This window comes from Perissodus microlepis, chromosome 23 (assembly GCF_051167445.1).
Source record: "Perissodus microlepis isolate ML-2025 ecotype Zambia chromosome 23, ASM5116744v1, whole genome shotgun sequence".
Classification (NCBI taxonomy): Eukaryota; Metazoa; Chordata; class Actinopteri; order Cichliformes; family Cichlidae; genus Perissodus; species Perissodus microlepis.
In genome coordinates, this window is record NC_140482.1 from 23,610,367 (window position 1) to 23,624,537 (window position 14,171).

The following is a 14,171-nucleotide window of genomic DNA, read 5'->3' on the forward strand; positions in this document are numbered from 1 at the left end:
TATGCAATGGGTAAGAACAGTTTCACCTTGTGCCCAACAACGGTTTAATATTTATCAAGTATTACATGAGATGATTGGCAGTCAGCTGGGAAAAACCCTCAGGCATCATCATCGCTCCTTATAATGACAAGTATGGGAATTTTTGTGAGATATTTAGGGGCACCTCCCACATCATGGAAGGCAGACGTGTCATTACATAGGGGCAAACATGGCAACCATCCAACTTAACCGCACCTTGAGGTTTTTCAGAAGAAGATGTCACGTCAGCCGTCAATGTTAAATACCTGGAAGTGCTCACAACAACAAACCCAAACAATCTGTAATAAGAACTTTATTTTTCAACAATAACAAAGAACAAAATATTTCAAAAGCATATTCATATGTTACATCGACTGTACAGAGACTGGATGGTGTGGGCTTTACTCTAAATGGAAGGAGGCTAACAAAACGAGGAAACTAGGAATATTTAAGTCATCTCATGAAAAAATATGAAATATTCCATGTCTAGGTACAAAATAGAAAAAGGATTAAGCAGATTATGGACTGATACTATACCCTGATACAGTGTTTAGGCCTCTTAACTGTCACAACATCATTTACAAACAAAACATGACAACATTGCCATCTTTCAATAGCTAAACCTCTTGGCCTCTTTGGTTCCATGATTAGGTATAATACATTTGAACAGAATTCAATTTTGCTTCTATAAAAATAACTTTTATTTTTTCAATGGCAGTTTCTATTCATTTTTTTATGACTAGTCACGCAACTCCTCAGTGCAAATACTCTAAGAACCATTCACTTTGAAGAATAAGCAAAAGATTACAGTGGCAGGTGAGCCTAGGGTTGGGCATCGGGCAGGAGGCTGGAGAAAACACGAGATAATGAGCAGTATCAAGTCTCAGGTATTTCTCTTTACCCAGCGAATAAGAGAAAAATGTGTAACGAGCTTGTGAAATAACAGGTCGCTGAAGCGTTTAACCTGAAAATATCAAAGTGACTGAGGCCTGAAAGTGTGTCTCAAAGTGTGTTATGGTGCCAAACAGGCCGCGATGGGAATTCCGCTGGGATGCATTTATTTAAAAATCACTATTCGTGCATCGCATTTGGGTCAAAGTTAGCCCCAGTTAGCCTCTTTTTACATTTCAGATGATTATTTTTCTAATGGCAGTAAAACCTTTTTAGATGAAAGAGAAGAAAAAACTCCAATAGATTATTGGATTGAGCTGGTATAGCAATGTACGGATGACATTGAAACAAACTTGTACATTATATGTGCAGTTGTAGAACAAATGTTGGTGCTGTTTGGAACCACTGATTCATATTTTACATGCAAAGTAAACAGTGTGCTGTATCAGTAAAACGTGCATCTATGCAGAAGTGGACCTTTTATGTCAATACAGCAAGATTACTCCCTTCCAATATTATTTTTGAACCAACACATCAATTGACACCAAACTCTAAAAAGTTATATTGGTGGAAGGAGTACCAGGGGGTCCTTGGACAGTTTTCTCCATTGTAAGAATCCTTGGACTTGACGATATATTAGCTTAAGCTGCTATGTTGGTTCAATTTTACTGTGCAAGATATTCAATATTTAGCCAACCAAATCTCAAAAAATTGCAAGAGTAAATACATTTATTTAAATAAAATTCCAAACATTGGTTTTACTAGATACACACACCACAAAGCAGTCAGCAACAGCTGACTAGTGCCCATGCTATTGTTTGGTCTGTTCTTGCTGTTGGCAAAGTGATACACTTCATCACTCTGAGAAAATGTATTAACGTACAGTAATTAGCCTATTTTTGTGGGTACTCTGTAACGCTCAGGTCCTTCGCTGCTATATAAATGTCATTTTAGGTAGGTGGTTGCCGGGCAGCGTGATAGAGTCATTAAAATGTTGAAGTTTTGTGGCTACAAATTATGTTAATGTTGAGAAATAAAAATATGCAATGCTTTTAAAAGCATTTATAGGTGCATATATTCTAAAAAATTGGGCATTTTCACATGTTGATAGGTAGTTGCTAGGCAACATAATATATATACATATATGGACCTTCAGGCATCTAAGCTATATCAGTGTACAAAGTTTGGTTGCTCACCTCCCAGTCATGTTGAAGGAGTTTCCAAACAAGCAAATACACAGAGATTTGGTGTGTGCATTTTTAGGTTTGAGGATACTGAATAAGTCAAACTGTTGCCCTGCTTTTGTTGTTGTTGTTGCTTCTTTAACCATAAATCAAAGAAAAATAAATAGTGTTTCCTTCTTAAAAGAGAAGGAATGTTTTTTCATCAGAGCCTCCCACCTGAAGCCCAACACACCACTGCCTGCCACACTTACTTCAAGTATTGGTGATAGTTTGTCACTAGAGCTTAAGTTCATCTTGTCTGATATATGGGTAAATACTATACATTGCATAGCTCATGCGGCACTTATTTATTTTAGAAGGACTGTGGGCGTAGATGTGCCACGTAGGGCTCATTAAAGGCATTTCAATCTGCAAGTGCTATCAAAGTGTGTGTCAGGAAGTGCAAAGTTGCACCTTCTCTTAACTGAGCAATATGGCAACTTTTCACTTTCACTGACGGAAATAAGAGTTACATTAAATGTATTTTAATAAGGAAGGGGTCAAACCTTCCATTTCAAGGAGAAGCTGCAGGAAAGTGAAGGAAATATCTTGCTTGTGAGGTCATTCCTGATATTCATTCCATCATCTTCATTGTTGATTATATGCTGGAAAGGAATATTTGTTTGACTGGCACCTTAATGAGAAGGTTGGTTAGTCAACTAAAAGGATTTTCTTTTACTTCAGTGATACAAAGACCAAGAAGAAAGGGTCGAAGTTTTCACCCTAACAGGAATATCTTGAATAGGTCTCAAAACAAACTAACGTGGAATTTCTGAAACTTTGGATGGTAAATCAAAGCTCATAGTTACTGACGTTCTGATCTACAGATTTCTCTGGGGGCAATAGTTTGAGGGCACATTCCTGAGTGCAAAAGTAAGATAGTCTCCTTAAAGATGGGTTTATTACTTTCAGTAGTACAAATTTTAAGAAGGGAGCATAGAAGCTTGGTTGATTGAGCCAAAACCTCTGGGAAAACCAAATATTATATCATAGAATTTGTGGAACTTTAGTTGGTAAATGGGTGCTCATTATACATTGACTGGATGGGCTATTGCCCTACTCTCAGATATAAATATTTTTATTGGGGCAAAATGTGACACATACTTTGATGAGAATTTAAGGTGGATTCCTGAAAGATGGGGTTTATTACCTTTAACGGTACATATTCTCCAAAAGAAGGGTAGAATTTGGTTGAGCTGCTAGTTTATGATGTACAGATTCTACTGGTGATGAAGATTTCAACTACAGGATGTATTTTTTAAGTTCAGAGGTACAAAACCCAAAAAGAAAGGGAGGGCGTTTGGTTGACTCATCCAAAGTCTTTAGAAGAGGTCAAAAATTAAGTTTGCATAAACTTATGACACTTTGAGTGTTACTTAAGTGCTAATTAATTATAAACATTAATTGGACAAGCTACTAACCCATTTCTTTTTTATCTACAGATTCTACTGGGTAACAATTTTCAAATCAAAATGTTTGATCAGCACTAAAGATGATGGAAAACTGTGAAGAAATGCATATCAGAAACATGGCCTCTAAGCAGATATTCCATTGAATTTCAGTTGTGACACCTCACAAAGTTCTACCTTTATTTTGGATAATTATTGAATGGTTTTGGAGTAATAAAAACCTTGTTTACTGGGGTTTGCTAGAATATAGAATATGGTTCCATTCATTTCAAAGATCTGTTTCTGGAATTTGCAGGTCTTATTGTGGAAAAAACTTTTATTAAGGCCAGAAGTGCTGTACGATCCAAGCCAGAAGTGCTGTATGTTGGTGTAGCTTGAGTGGTGTGAAGACATTTTCAGTGTTTGTCCAAAGTACTCTTGAAAGAGGCATAGCAGAATCACCCCCCAACCTTCATTGTTACTCATGTAAAGCTCCTTTTACCTCCTCTGGAGACAGCATTTTAACATTCAAGGTTGGGTTTATGTTCTACTCATGAAGAGTTTCAAGTGGCGCCTACACTAACAACTTGAGTGATAGCAGAAAATTACATCAGATGATGCTGCTTTGTAAAGGCTAGTAGGTTAAGTAAGTCTTGCACAATTTAACAAACCAGATCCTCATTATCTTAGAGATAATTAATGAAGAACTTCAGATATTGATTGTTTTCCAAGTGGATTTTTAAAGATTTGGAAGAGAACTCTTCATTTCTGTCTGCAGGAGACTAAGTCTTCAAACTCATATTATGAATATATCAACAAACATAAATATATATACAAGTTTTTGTGCAGGCATATATGAGGGTGTTTAGATATGTGTGGATGAGGTTGTGCGTGCACATGTTTTCTCCGTCGTCCATAAATATTTTAATATTTAATTTTTTTGTAATATTGTGAATCTGTTTAGTTCTTCAGTTCCACTTTAAGTAAACAGGAAAAACATACTCAAGCACAGCCACACTCGTCCACGATCATGTTTGGAACGTCACGCTTGACGATGTTGTATTCGTCGTCAAAGTAGAGCATGGACATGGTACTGAGCTTTGTGGGGATGCAGCAGGAATTCATGGAGCCCGGACTCATCCCCCGCAAGCGGTACTGGTTCACCACTGCTGTGTGAAAGGATGAAGCTGAACCGGGGACACCGGCCATGTAAGCCGGACAATTCCCCTCACAGTAGTTCCCGTAGTAGCCTGACGGTGCAATGATCCAGTCGCTCCAACCGATGAGTCGGAAGTCTATGTAGAACTGCTGCCGGCAGCACAGGTTGCTACTGCCATCACACTCCAGTCCTCGCTTCCGGATCCGGTGTTTGCTGTCAGCCTGCCTCGCCTGTACCACCAGGAAAGGCCGGTGGGACTCATCATGGACATTGAGCAAAATGGGCAAGACACCCTCTGCCTCGCAGCCCTCACAGCGGATATCCAGGTTCTGTCGCCTGTCACCTTTCTCGAACACCAACCGGACAGCATCAGTCAGCATAAAGGTGTGCCAGCCACTGCGTTTTAGCTCCACTCGTTTTTCTACCAGGTTCCATTTGCTGCCAAGGCCGGGCTCCTGGTAGTACACCTTCACCGTAACCTTCCGCCTGGCACGCACCTCCAAAGGTGCCGGCAGCACCTTAAAGTAGAGCCATAGGGTGGCTTGCGTTACATACAGGTTCTGGTTCCCCTCGCTGGAGATCAGGAAAAACAGGCTGGACTGGGATGTCACCATATCATCTAAGGAGCAAAAACACATCAGAGGTATTAACAATGATGTCAAGTAACTGTTCAGAATACACCATCTGGAAAGACCACTGACGATTGAAAGTAAAGGGCAGTGACAACCAGCTCATGGGTAAATGTTTATATTAAGATATAACTCTTTCTCCCCATAAAGGCAACATCTGATGACCTCCCTTGTACCCTTAATGATCAGTTTTGACACTTCAGTATATATCAATAAAGAAGCACGAGAACAGGTTCTGGGTTTTTCCAAGATTAGCCCTAGTAAGCTGTATAGGCAGATAACTTCTGATAAACTTCTGAAGCAGTCCTGAAGATGACAGAAGCTGCTCATTTCAGAAAAGAGAAACAAGTGTTTCCCCTGGATAACAAGTATTATCCAAGGGGAAAAGAGTTAGGGTAAGTAGCACAGATAATTCCGGATGTGACTGGAAAGATCTAGATATAGAAAGGAGAGGGATAAGTTAGTTTGGTACCTAAAAAAGCACCTCACAAAAGCAAAGGCTGAAAATAAAATCATATGTTACTAATTTAGAAAATAAAATCATATGAAGCCTGACTGTCCTTACAATGAGGCCTGACAGAGCAATACAGGTCTATGAAGCCTCAGGAGACACAAGAAAGACTATCTCCATGCCATTAGCTTTTTCTCAGAGACTGTGCAGACACTGCACATGGACACAGGTTTAAGGACTATTAGCTCTTTTGAAGAACTGTGACTGAAAAATACAAATCCTCAAACCCAATGATACCTCTAGACAGATTAATACCACCATGTTGGCCTTAGAAGTATTCCAAGTACTTAAACTACAACAAAATGCCAGGATTGTTTGGTCTGGGCTGCTTTGTATGGATTGCAATCCATCTCATTTATTTCTCTTGTGGGATTTATTCTGCAAGCAAGTTTGCCCATTAACGAAGGATAAAGTTTTGATCTGGAGCAGAGACGTGTAAATATCCTTTAAGTACTCTTGAGTAATTGATGGTGGAGTGAAACAGTACTCCACACTCTCACGACTAGAAGAAACGGTCTAATCAATCTACTGTGTTTTACATTTTGGGGTCATTTATCTTGAGATGCTTATGGAGCTTTCAGTGGCTGTTTCAAACCTAGAACTTGCAGCTTTGCTTTTATTTTAAATGCCCCAATGAGAAGCTGATTGACGGATGTCAGATGAAGACGCTTAGTGCCATTAATCAGGTCTGAACCTCCTGAACTGAACTGAGTGCAGCTGACCAGGATGAATTGAGACTGACAGCATTTAGGAGGCCACAGACTTCAGTGAATGAACCTCGAGAGCTTTAACCATAAAAAAAAGGAGAAGACCAACAAAATACCATGAAAGCTTCCCTGAACTGGATACAAGGCTTGTGAGTACACAAAACATAAATCTGAAACAGTGTGAAAGACGTTCTAACTCTACAAGCTTCGCCTCATCCATCTTAAGACAAGGACATCTCTGAGTCAGCAACTTGGCTGTTACATCAAACACTGCCCGCAGATTAGACCGCTGCTGTCACCATAAAAATCAAGGATGATAAAGTAAAGTTTCTACAAAAGGATAACAAAGGTTAAGTTGAGCTCCAGGTGCAGATTTCACAGGTGGTTTATGTTCGTCTGTCACCACATATTCTATCAAGATGCTAAAACCCTCGGCTTGCTCACTTATTCTAAACTGTAGAGATCAAAGCGACAGCTAAAATGCCTGTGATGCAGATATAAACAAGCACTCAGTGGCAGGAGGGGTCTGAACGGGCTGGCGTTGGTTTGGGGATGAGATCTACAAGCATTGTTAGATGAGCCAGCTGCATTGTCTTTGATGGGACCAAGGAAGTCGTGGATTCTTCTGGACAAGATAAACCCAGAGATTAAAGGACTCTGGTATCAATACCAAGCTCGGCTTGATGGTAAATGCTTTGAAAGTGTCCAAACAGACTTATTTTAATAAACTGCTCATCATGCGCTGGAAAAGAAAGACAGCAACTGGCTCGGTGTTACATCTGGCACATATTTATCATTTATTTATCTTAATTTCTCCGTGGTCAGAGCCACAAATGTTTAGTCAGGATTAAGAGACAGATGAATAAACCATGCTGTGATGTGGCAGTGGCCCAACTGTGCAAATTTGCAAAAAGAATTTCTAATGCAGTAACTAAAACTTCAGTTCAAGCTAAAATAAGCCGACGTGACGGCATGTAACCACTTTCATTTGAATTCACTTATCTGCTGTTTTCCTGTCAAACGTTTGCTGACACTGGACATTTTCTGAATGGTCTTTCATTTGAAATCTGCGGCTACAAGAAATGCTGACCCGCTTGTGGTTATGAGATCAGTGGCGCCAAAATGAAAAGAGGAAGATAAGTAAATCATATTCTTGCCGTCAAAGTGGTCAAACAACAGAGGTCTGTTAAAACCCAGTTACTTCTCCTTTTTTTAAAACAATGAATGACCCTTTGTGATTTATTATATAATAATACTAAATGATCCAGATCCTGACGTAGAAATTTTGAGCTTGTGCTTTTTCTGGAAACTCGTGTTTCAGCAACATGAAGTTTGCATCCTGTGCTTTAACAAATTACACTAAATAAGATGTTGAACGTTGATTACAAAATGTTTTACTCTAAATATGTAAAAATGGGCAAAAATGAACCATCCAGTACAGCAATTTTATTCATGTTTGAGGGGGAAAACTGTCAAATAAACACTATTTTACACATTGCTATTTTATGGAGATCATTTGATATGATCAACAGGTCCTCATAATGTACTGAAATGACCATCAGGAAATACTTTTTGGTGCTAAATGTGTCAGAATTGAATTGAGTAGATGGGAAGGTAACATCTTGTATTTTGTAGCATGTGGTTAGAAATGCAACTCTATGTTTGCCACCAGCCTGAGGACTAGAACCGGCCCACAGACCATCTAAATCTACCAACAATGTCCTGAAAACAACCCATGAAAAACCAACCACAGACAGCATTGTGCCAAACAATCTTAAAGCAAATGACCGCAGAGAGTCTAAACTGCCATTTACTTCAGTTCAGTTCAAACCAAATCGCAGCAGCAGTCCCTTTAAGGCACTTTATATTGTAAGGTAAAGGCTCTACAGTATTGTAGAGAAACCCCAGCAATGTAACGACCCACAGAGAAGAAACACTTGGTGACAGTGGGAAGAAAAAAACTCCCCTTTTACAGGGTTTCCAGGCTCAGGGAGGGGCAGCCGTCTGCCACAACCAGGTGGAGGTGAGGGGAGGAAAAAAGGACTTGATTCCAGTTCAGCCTGTTTTATCACTAACCTGTTCAGTCATGCATGTCATCCAAATGGCAATATGTGAGATAATTTAAATGCTCATGCAGCATTTTGGAGAATGTTTTTGTTAGCGTTATTTGCTTGTGCAGTGAACAACTATTTGGTCTTTTGCTTTTTCTAAGTCAATATGACCTTCTAGAGTCGCCCACCCCTCGTCTAGTTGGATGTTAAGAGGTTAGCAGTGACTAGGTTGCAAGAGTAGGGGCGGAGTTTGTTTTTTATTTTATACACATGCAGAAGAAAAACTTTAAAACATTCATAAAGTAGAAGATGTTGAACTTCAAACAAAGTCTTTTGGTGTTTTTCTGTTAAAAGCTTTTTTATTTGGGTGAATGTTAACCTTTACCCCAGTGACCTGGTGGATATAAAGAGGTGCAAATCTGTACTACAAAGTTGCCCCGAGATCCAACCGTCAAGCTTAAGAGGTACATTGGTGCACCTACAGGGGCAGCTACTGATTTTTACAGGACCCCTTGTTTCTGTGAGTGACCCAAATGTCACTAGTGAGTTCATAAATACAGCAGCAAGTGAAGGCATCGCCACTAACGGAGCTCACACTCACAGAAAGTTAGCCTGAAAGTCAGAACCCAAACTGTGTGTCACTGTGACGCAGCAGCTAACAAACCAACACCATGCTCTCGGGTCCCTGTGTTTTTAGAGGCTGCAGTTAGATCACACACACACACACACACACACACACACGGAATGATTTTTAATGGGGTGCCAGGCTGCAGGATTCAGCCCGTCAATCTGCATTCAGGCTGCACGACAACCAGCACAAAAGCTCTGACCTTATACTGAGAAGACTGATTCAACACAGGCCTGCTGTGTCACACACACACACACATAAACACACAGTATCCTGGATGCAGACACATGTGCATGCAGGCACTCACAGAAAAGCTGGACAAAAGCTCAAATCCTCCAAAACAGGCAGGGATAAATGACACTCAAACACATGATATAATCAATACACACACACACACACAGACACATGCACACAAACACAGAGACACTCTGAGTGGTGATTTGTTGATGTAGAAAGCAGATGTTTTGGAGAAGCGACGGCGAGCGTGCTGAGAGACACACGTGGGCGAAGCAGGTGGTGTCGTTGATCATTTTCAGCCCTGCTCCTTTCAAATAAAGCAAAACTGTTCCTGTGGGCCTTGACGCCGTGCCATGTCCCCACTGGCAGCCGCTCAGCGCCGCTCAACGCCAGCCAACTGGCAAGTGGGTGATGCCGAGGTGGAAGGTCTGCAACACAGCGGCCACAGAGAGAAACATCTGAGAGCATAAAAGCCTCTCAGCGGGGAGTGAAACCTCCGCCGACACCGAGCAGAGTTTACACTGGTTTATTTTTTACAGGGAAGTGAACACAGCACTCACATTTGGATTGTCCCCACTTTCTGTCACTCACATGAATGCAACAGCCACCAAACGCCATTCAAAATGTGCCTGATTTGTAATGTATCTGCCTAAAGAATCACAAAACTTTACTTAAAGTGTGCAGAAAATGCATGAAATGAGTTTTTAGATCTGGCAAAACCAGCATTTCTTTTGGTTTACTTTGAGACTGTCTACAGTGGAAACAGCCAACATGTGATGACAGCTTAACTGGGGTCAAAAACAGTCCCAAACTATCCCCAGGGGTTGATTCTAGAAAGAAATCAAGCCTCTGGATTCACAGAACAACTTCAGGTAGCAGCTACAGCTGGCCCCTCTGCTTTTATTTTGGCGGGGTTTTCAGGTCCTAGCACCAACATCTGTTCAACATCAGCATGTTCTCTGGGTTGTTTCTCACTCAGTCAGTATATAAAGACACACGCACACTTTAAACACACACACACAGAGCAGCAGAGTTGGAGGAAGTTCAGTGTGTGTGTGTGTGTCTCCTGATCCTCTCTGCATACATCAAATATCAGCTCACATCCTGAATTTTAGGAGAACAAGTGTCCTGCCTGCTTTATACAAACCTGCAGCCATAAAGATTTATCAAAATCTATTTTTTAAAGGTTTTTAAAACTTAGTGCTTTTTGTTGATAAATTTCTGCTGTTTTCACACCTGCATACTTTTAAAAAGTCCATAAAGACTTAGTTTTTATAGGGAAATATTTTAGTTTTAGGGTTATCTTTAAAAAAAAAAAAAAAAAGACTTTCATCTTGAACTTATTTTCTGCATAGAAACAAAAGCACAGATCCACCTCGGAGAGAAAAATCAATGTGTTCTCTTTTTTCATACCTAAATAAAACAGGTGATCTGATTGGTTTTAATTAATTTCAATAAAATTAAAAAAAAAACAAACAAAAAAAAAACGACTTTTTGATGAGAACAGTGAGGCGTGAGTGACTCCTCACCTTTCTCCGCGAAGCTGATGATCTCCGAGCTCTCCTCCAGCACCTCGTTGCTCATCGGATGCCCGTCCAGGTTGGGGATCTCCACCCTCCCGTCCTCTCGCAGCTTCCCGGCGTGCAGCTTCCGCAGGGCTGTCACCATGGCCGCCTTGGGGACCGGGTGCGTGATGTTGGGCCTCTCCCGCATCTGCAGCCTGCTTAAAATGTGCCTCTTCACCGCCTCTAAGAAGTCCCCGTCGAGCCGCCCGGACTCCGGCTCCTCCGGCAGAGCGCCGCCGCCGCAGGACGCGCAGGTGTCCCGGGACGCCGTGCGCGCCTCCGCCTCGGTCCCGGGCGCAGCGGTGCAGCGGATGGAGAGGACGCAAGCCACGAGGAGTGCCAGTCTGAGAAGACAGCTACTCATTTTCTGTCTGAGGAGGAGCAGAAAAAACTTTTCTCCCTCTTTTTTTGTCACAGTTCAGATCATAAAGTTCAAACAGGAAGACTGAAACGCGCTCCTTAAGCGCAGAGCAGCCTCCGCGCGTAACGGCAGCTCTGATCACTGGGAGGTGTGTGCGCAGGAGACCTTTCTATCACATCGCTACCAGCAGCCTGTCAGCAGTGCGGAGCTCAGTTCTCGGTAATCCGTTTGTTTGGGGCAGTTTTTTTGTTTGTTTGTTTGTTTTTTTGGAGCTTCACCCGAAAAGCATCACGGTAATCAGCATCAGCCCCGCAGGAGGTTCCACGTATTCCACAGAGAGCGGAGAAGACGCGCAGAGTCCTCCACGAGCATCTTCAAAGTTCAGTCTGTGAGCATCACCATCATCATCATCCTCACTGTCTACATGCAGCCCTGCTCGTGACCCCCGCTGTGCTGCTGCTGCCGGAGTGCCGACGCGCAATTAAGAAGATTAAAAGGAAGAGGACGAAGATGAGAGGGAGGCGTGCCAGTGAGCGCACCGAGCAGCGTTTCCATTCTGCCGTGTGAGCTTGCAGTCGCCCAAAACTTCTTATATACAGGAGAGGGGGTTGGGATGGGGGATCGTGTGGGCGGGGCTAGCGAGGAGTCAGAGAAGCGCCAGGGGTGCTCACTGCTGAAAAACTCCCTGTGGGGAAATTAGCCCTAAAGGGAGGCAGACTCTAAAAACCCGAGCTGTTTACAGGTTTACACCACCCCTCTGCCCTCCTCCGCCCACAGAAAACCACAGGACTCCTCTGTTGCTGAAGTAATCTGATTACCCGAAACAGCTGTGGGAAGGGCTGAATTGTGCAGAATTCTGAAGAAATGTGCTCTACACATGCCAAAAACTAAAAAAAAAGCAGCTGAAATTTATGCTGCTCACTTTATTTGATGTAAATGTAACAAAAATGTAAATGATGTATAATAAACTTATTGCACCTTACAAAAGGTGAGTTACAGTAAATTTGCTTAATGAGGAGATATCACATCAAGTTACAGTAGAGCAAAAAAAATCTCAGCTACACTCAGTTTTATGTTTATAAACATCGATTATTTCTATTCTATTTTTAGAACATTTTTAATATTTACATTATGTGTTAAAAAAAATCTGTATTTTGTCACCTTCACGTGGCCCATACAGCACAGTGAGGGCTGCTTCAGTGACCCATACACTGCACATTTGCAGGAACATGTTTTTATTACACTGAATGGGACTGCAGGAGGCTTGGTGTCCTTATTATATCTAAATCTTTACACAGCCACACTTCTAAAAGTCCAAACACAATATACCTGAAATAAATTAAGGTTATAAAGTTGCACATTGGTGGTCTTTGCCATTTCTCAAGTATTTAAAACTGTGTATGCAGATAAAAAGTACATATAAATTAATAAGAAAGTGAACTTCAGGAACTGGAGATCAAAATGAATTAAGTTAAATGCCCTAATTTAATTAAAGAAGGGACCATATTAGTAAATAAGTAGTTATTTGGATTAAATAGCCAAAACTTTTATTTTCAATTATGAAAGTTGTACTTCGTTTCAGTCGCCATGTGTCACTTTCTCTCTTTTTGAGTGATTTATTTTCAATGATCATCACAAATTGTATTTGATCTGCTTGAGTTCATCTAATTTATTTACTACTTTAAACATAAATGTTCAAATTGATTATTTAGCTGGATTTCTTAAAAAGGATCTATTTACTTGGAGAATTTTCTCGTTTTTGATTACCACCTCTTGAGTACTTTAAATGGTAAATGGCCTGCATTTGTATAGCGCTTTCCCTAAGGACCCCAAAGCGCTTTACACATTCAGTCATCCATCCATTCACACACACATTCACACACTGGTGATGGCAAGCTACGTTGTAGCCACAGCCACCCTGGGGCGCACTGACAGAGGCGAGGCTGCCGGACACTGGCGCCACCGGGCCCTCTGACCACCACCAGTAGGCAACGGGTGAAGTGTCTTGCCCAAGGACACAACGACTGAGACTGTCCAAGCCGGTTACAAGGCGAACTCCCAACTCTTGAGCCACAATCGCCATTGTAATCAAATGTTATTTATTGCATGTAGTCATATTATTTCAGTTCTGAAAACATTCCACTGCTAAATTTAGAGATAAAGCACAACTTTTTTTGCATGCTCATGTAGAGTTTCGATGTGCAGTACGACTGATTGAGTAAAAGCTGCAATATTTATTCTGCAATGTAGTGGACTCAGAAAATGGAAATACTCAAAATGAAAGTGTTTACATGTAAAATACTTGTTGTGTGGACAGTAAGAACATTCAGTGGACTTCGGTGTTACCCTTTTCTCTCTTCTAATACCACTTGTAATGCTTTTGTTTATTTGTCTATGTATCCTGTAGTCCTGCAGTGCTTCAGCTCACGTGGACTTTTAAGACGTCACATCACAGAAGATTCCGCTAAAACACGACTACAGTTTGGTTTAATCATCCAGGAGCACACTTTAAAATAAATAAAACAGGGAAAACACTTTAACTTTGGGGAGGGTGTTTGCAGTCTGATGAGTACAAGGAAGAGGAAAAACAAGGAAAAATCACATAAAACATCAAGACCCAGCAAAACATAAAGTCTGGATTAAACTGTAATCTTAATAAGAGTGGCAGAAGCCTGTGTTTAATACTCTCATACTAACTTTTAAAGTTTTTCTGGTGCATAAAAGGAAATTTATAGTCTTTGCTTTTGTTTTATATCCTTTAAGATCCTTAAATCTGGCTTTTTCCAAAGGAAGTTTGTTATAA

General features: G+C 41.0%; 1 protein-coding gene across 1 annotated transcript; it reads right to left on the bottom strand.

Moving 5' to 3' along the window:
* Positions 1-316: 316 nt before the first annotated feature.
* On the bottom strand, positions 317-11,927 carry LOC146361486 (inhibin beta B chain-like). The gene is made up of 2 exons (XM_084922003.1): positions 10,972-11,927; positions 317-5,298 (listed from the first exon to the last, which is right to left on the bottom strand). Exons 1-2 carry the CDS (start codon positions 11,369-11,371, stop codon positions 4,523-4,525), a joined length of 1,176 nt encoding a protein of 391 aa, XP_084778129.1. The 5' UTR covers positions 11,372-11,927; the 3' UTR covers positions 317-4,522.
* Between the last annotated feature and the right edge of the window lie 2,244 nt (positions 11,928-14,171).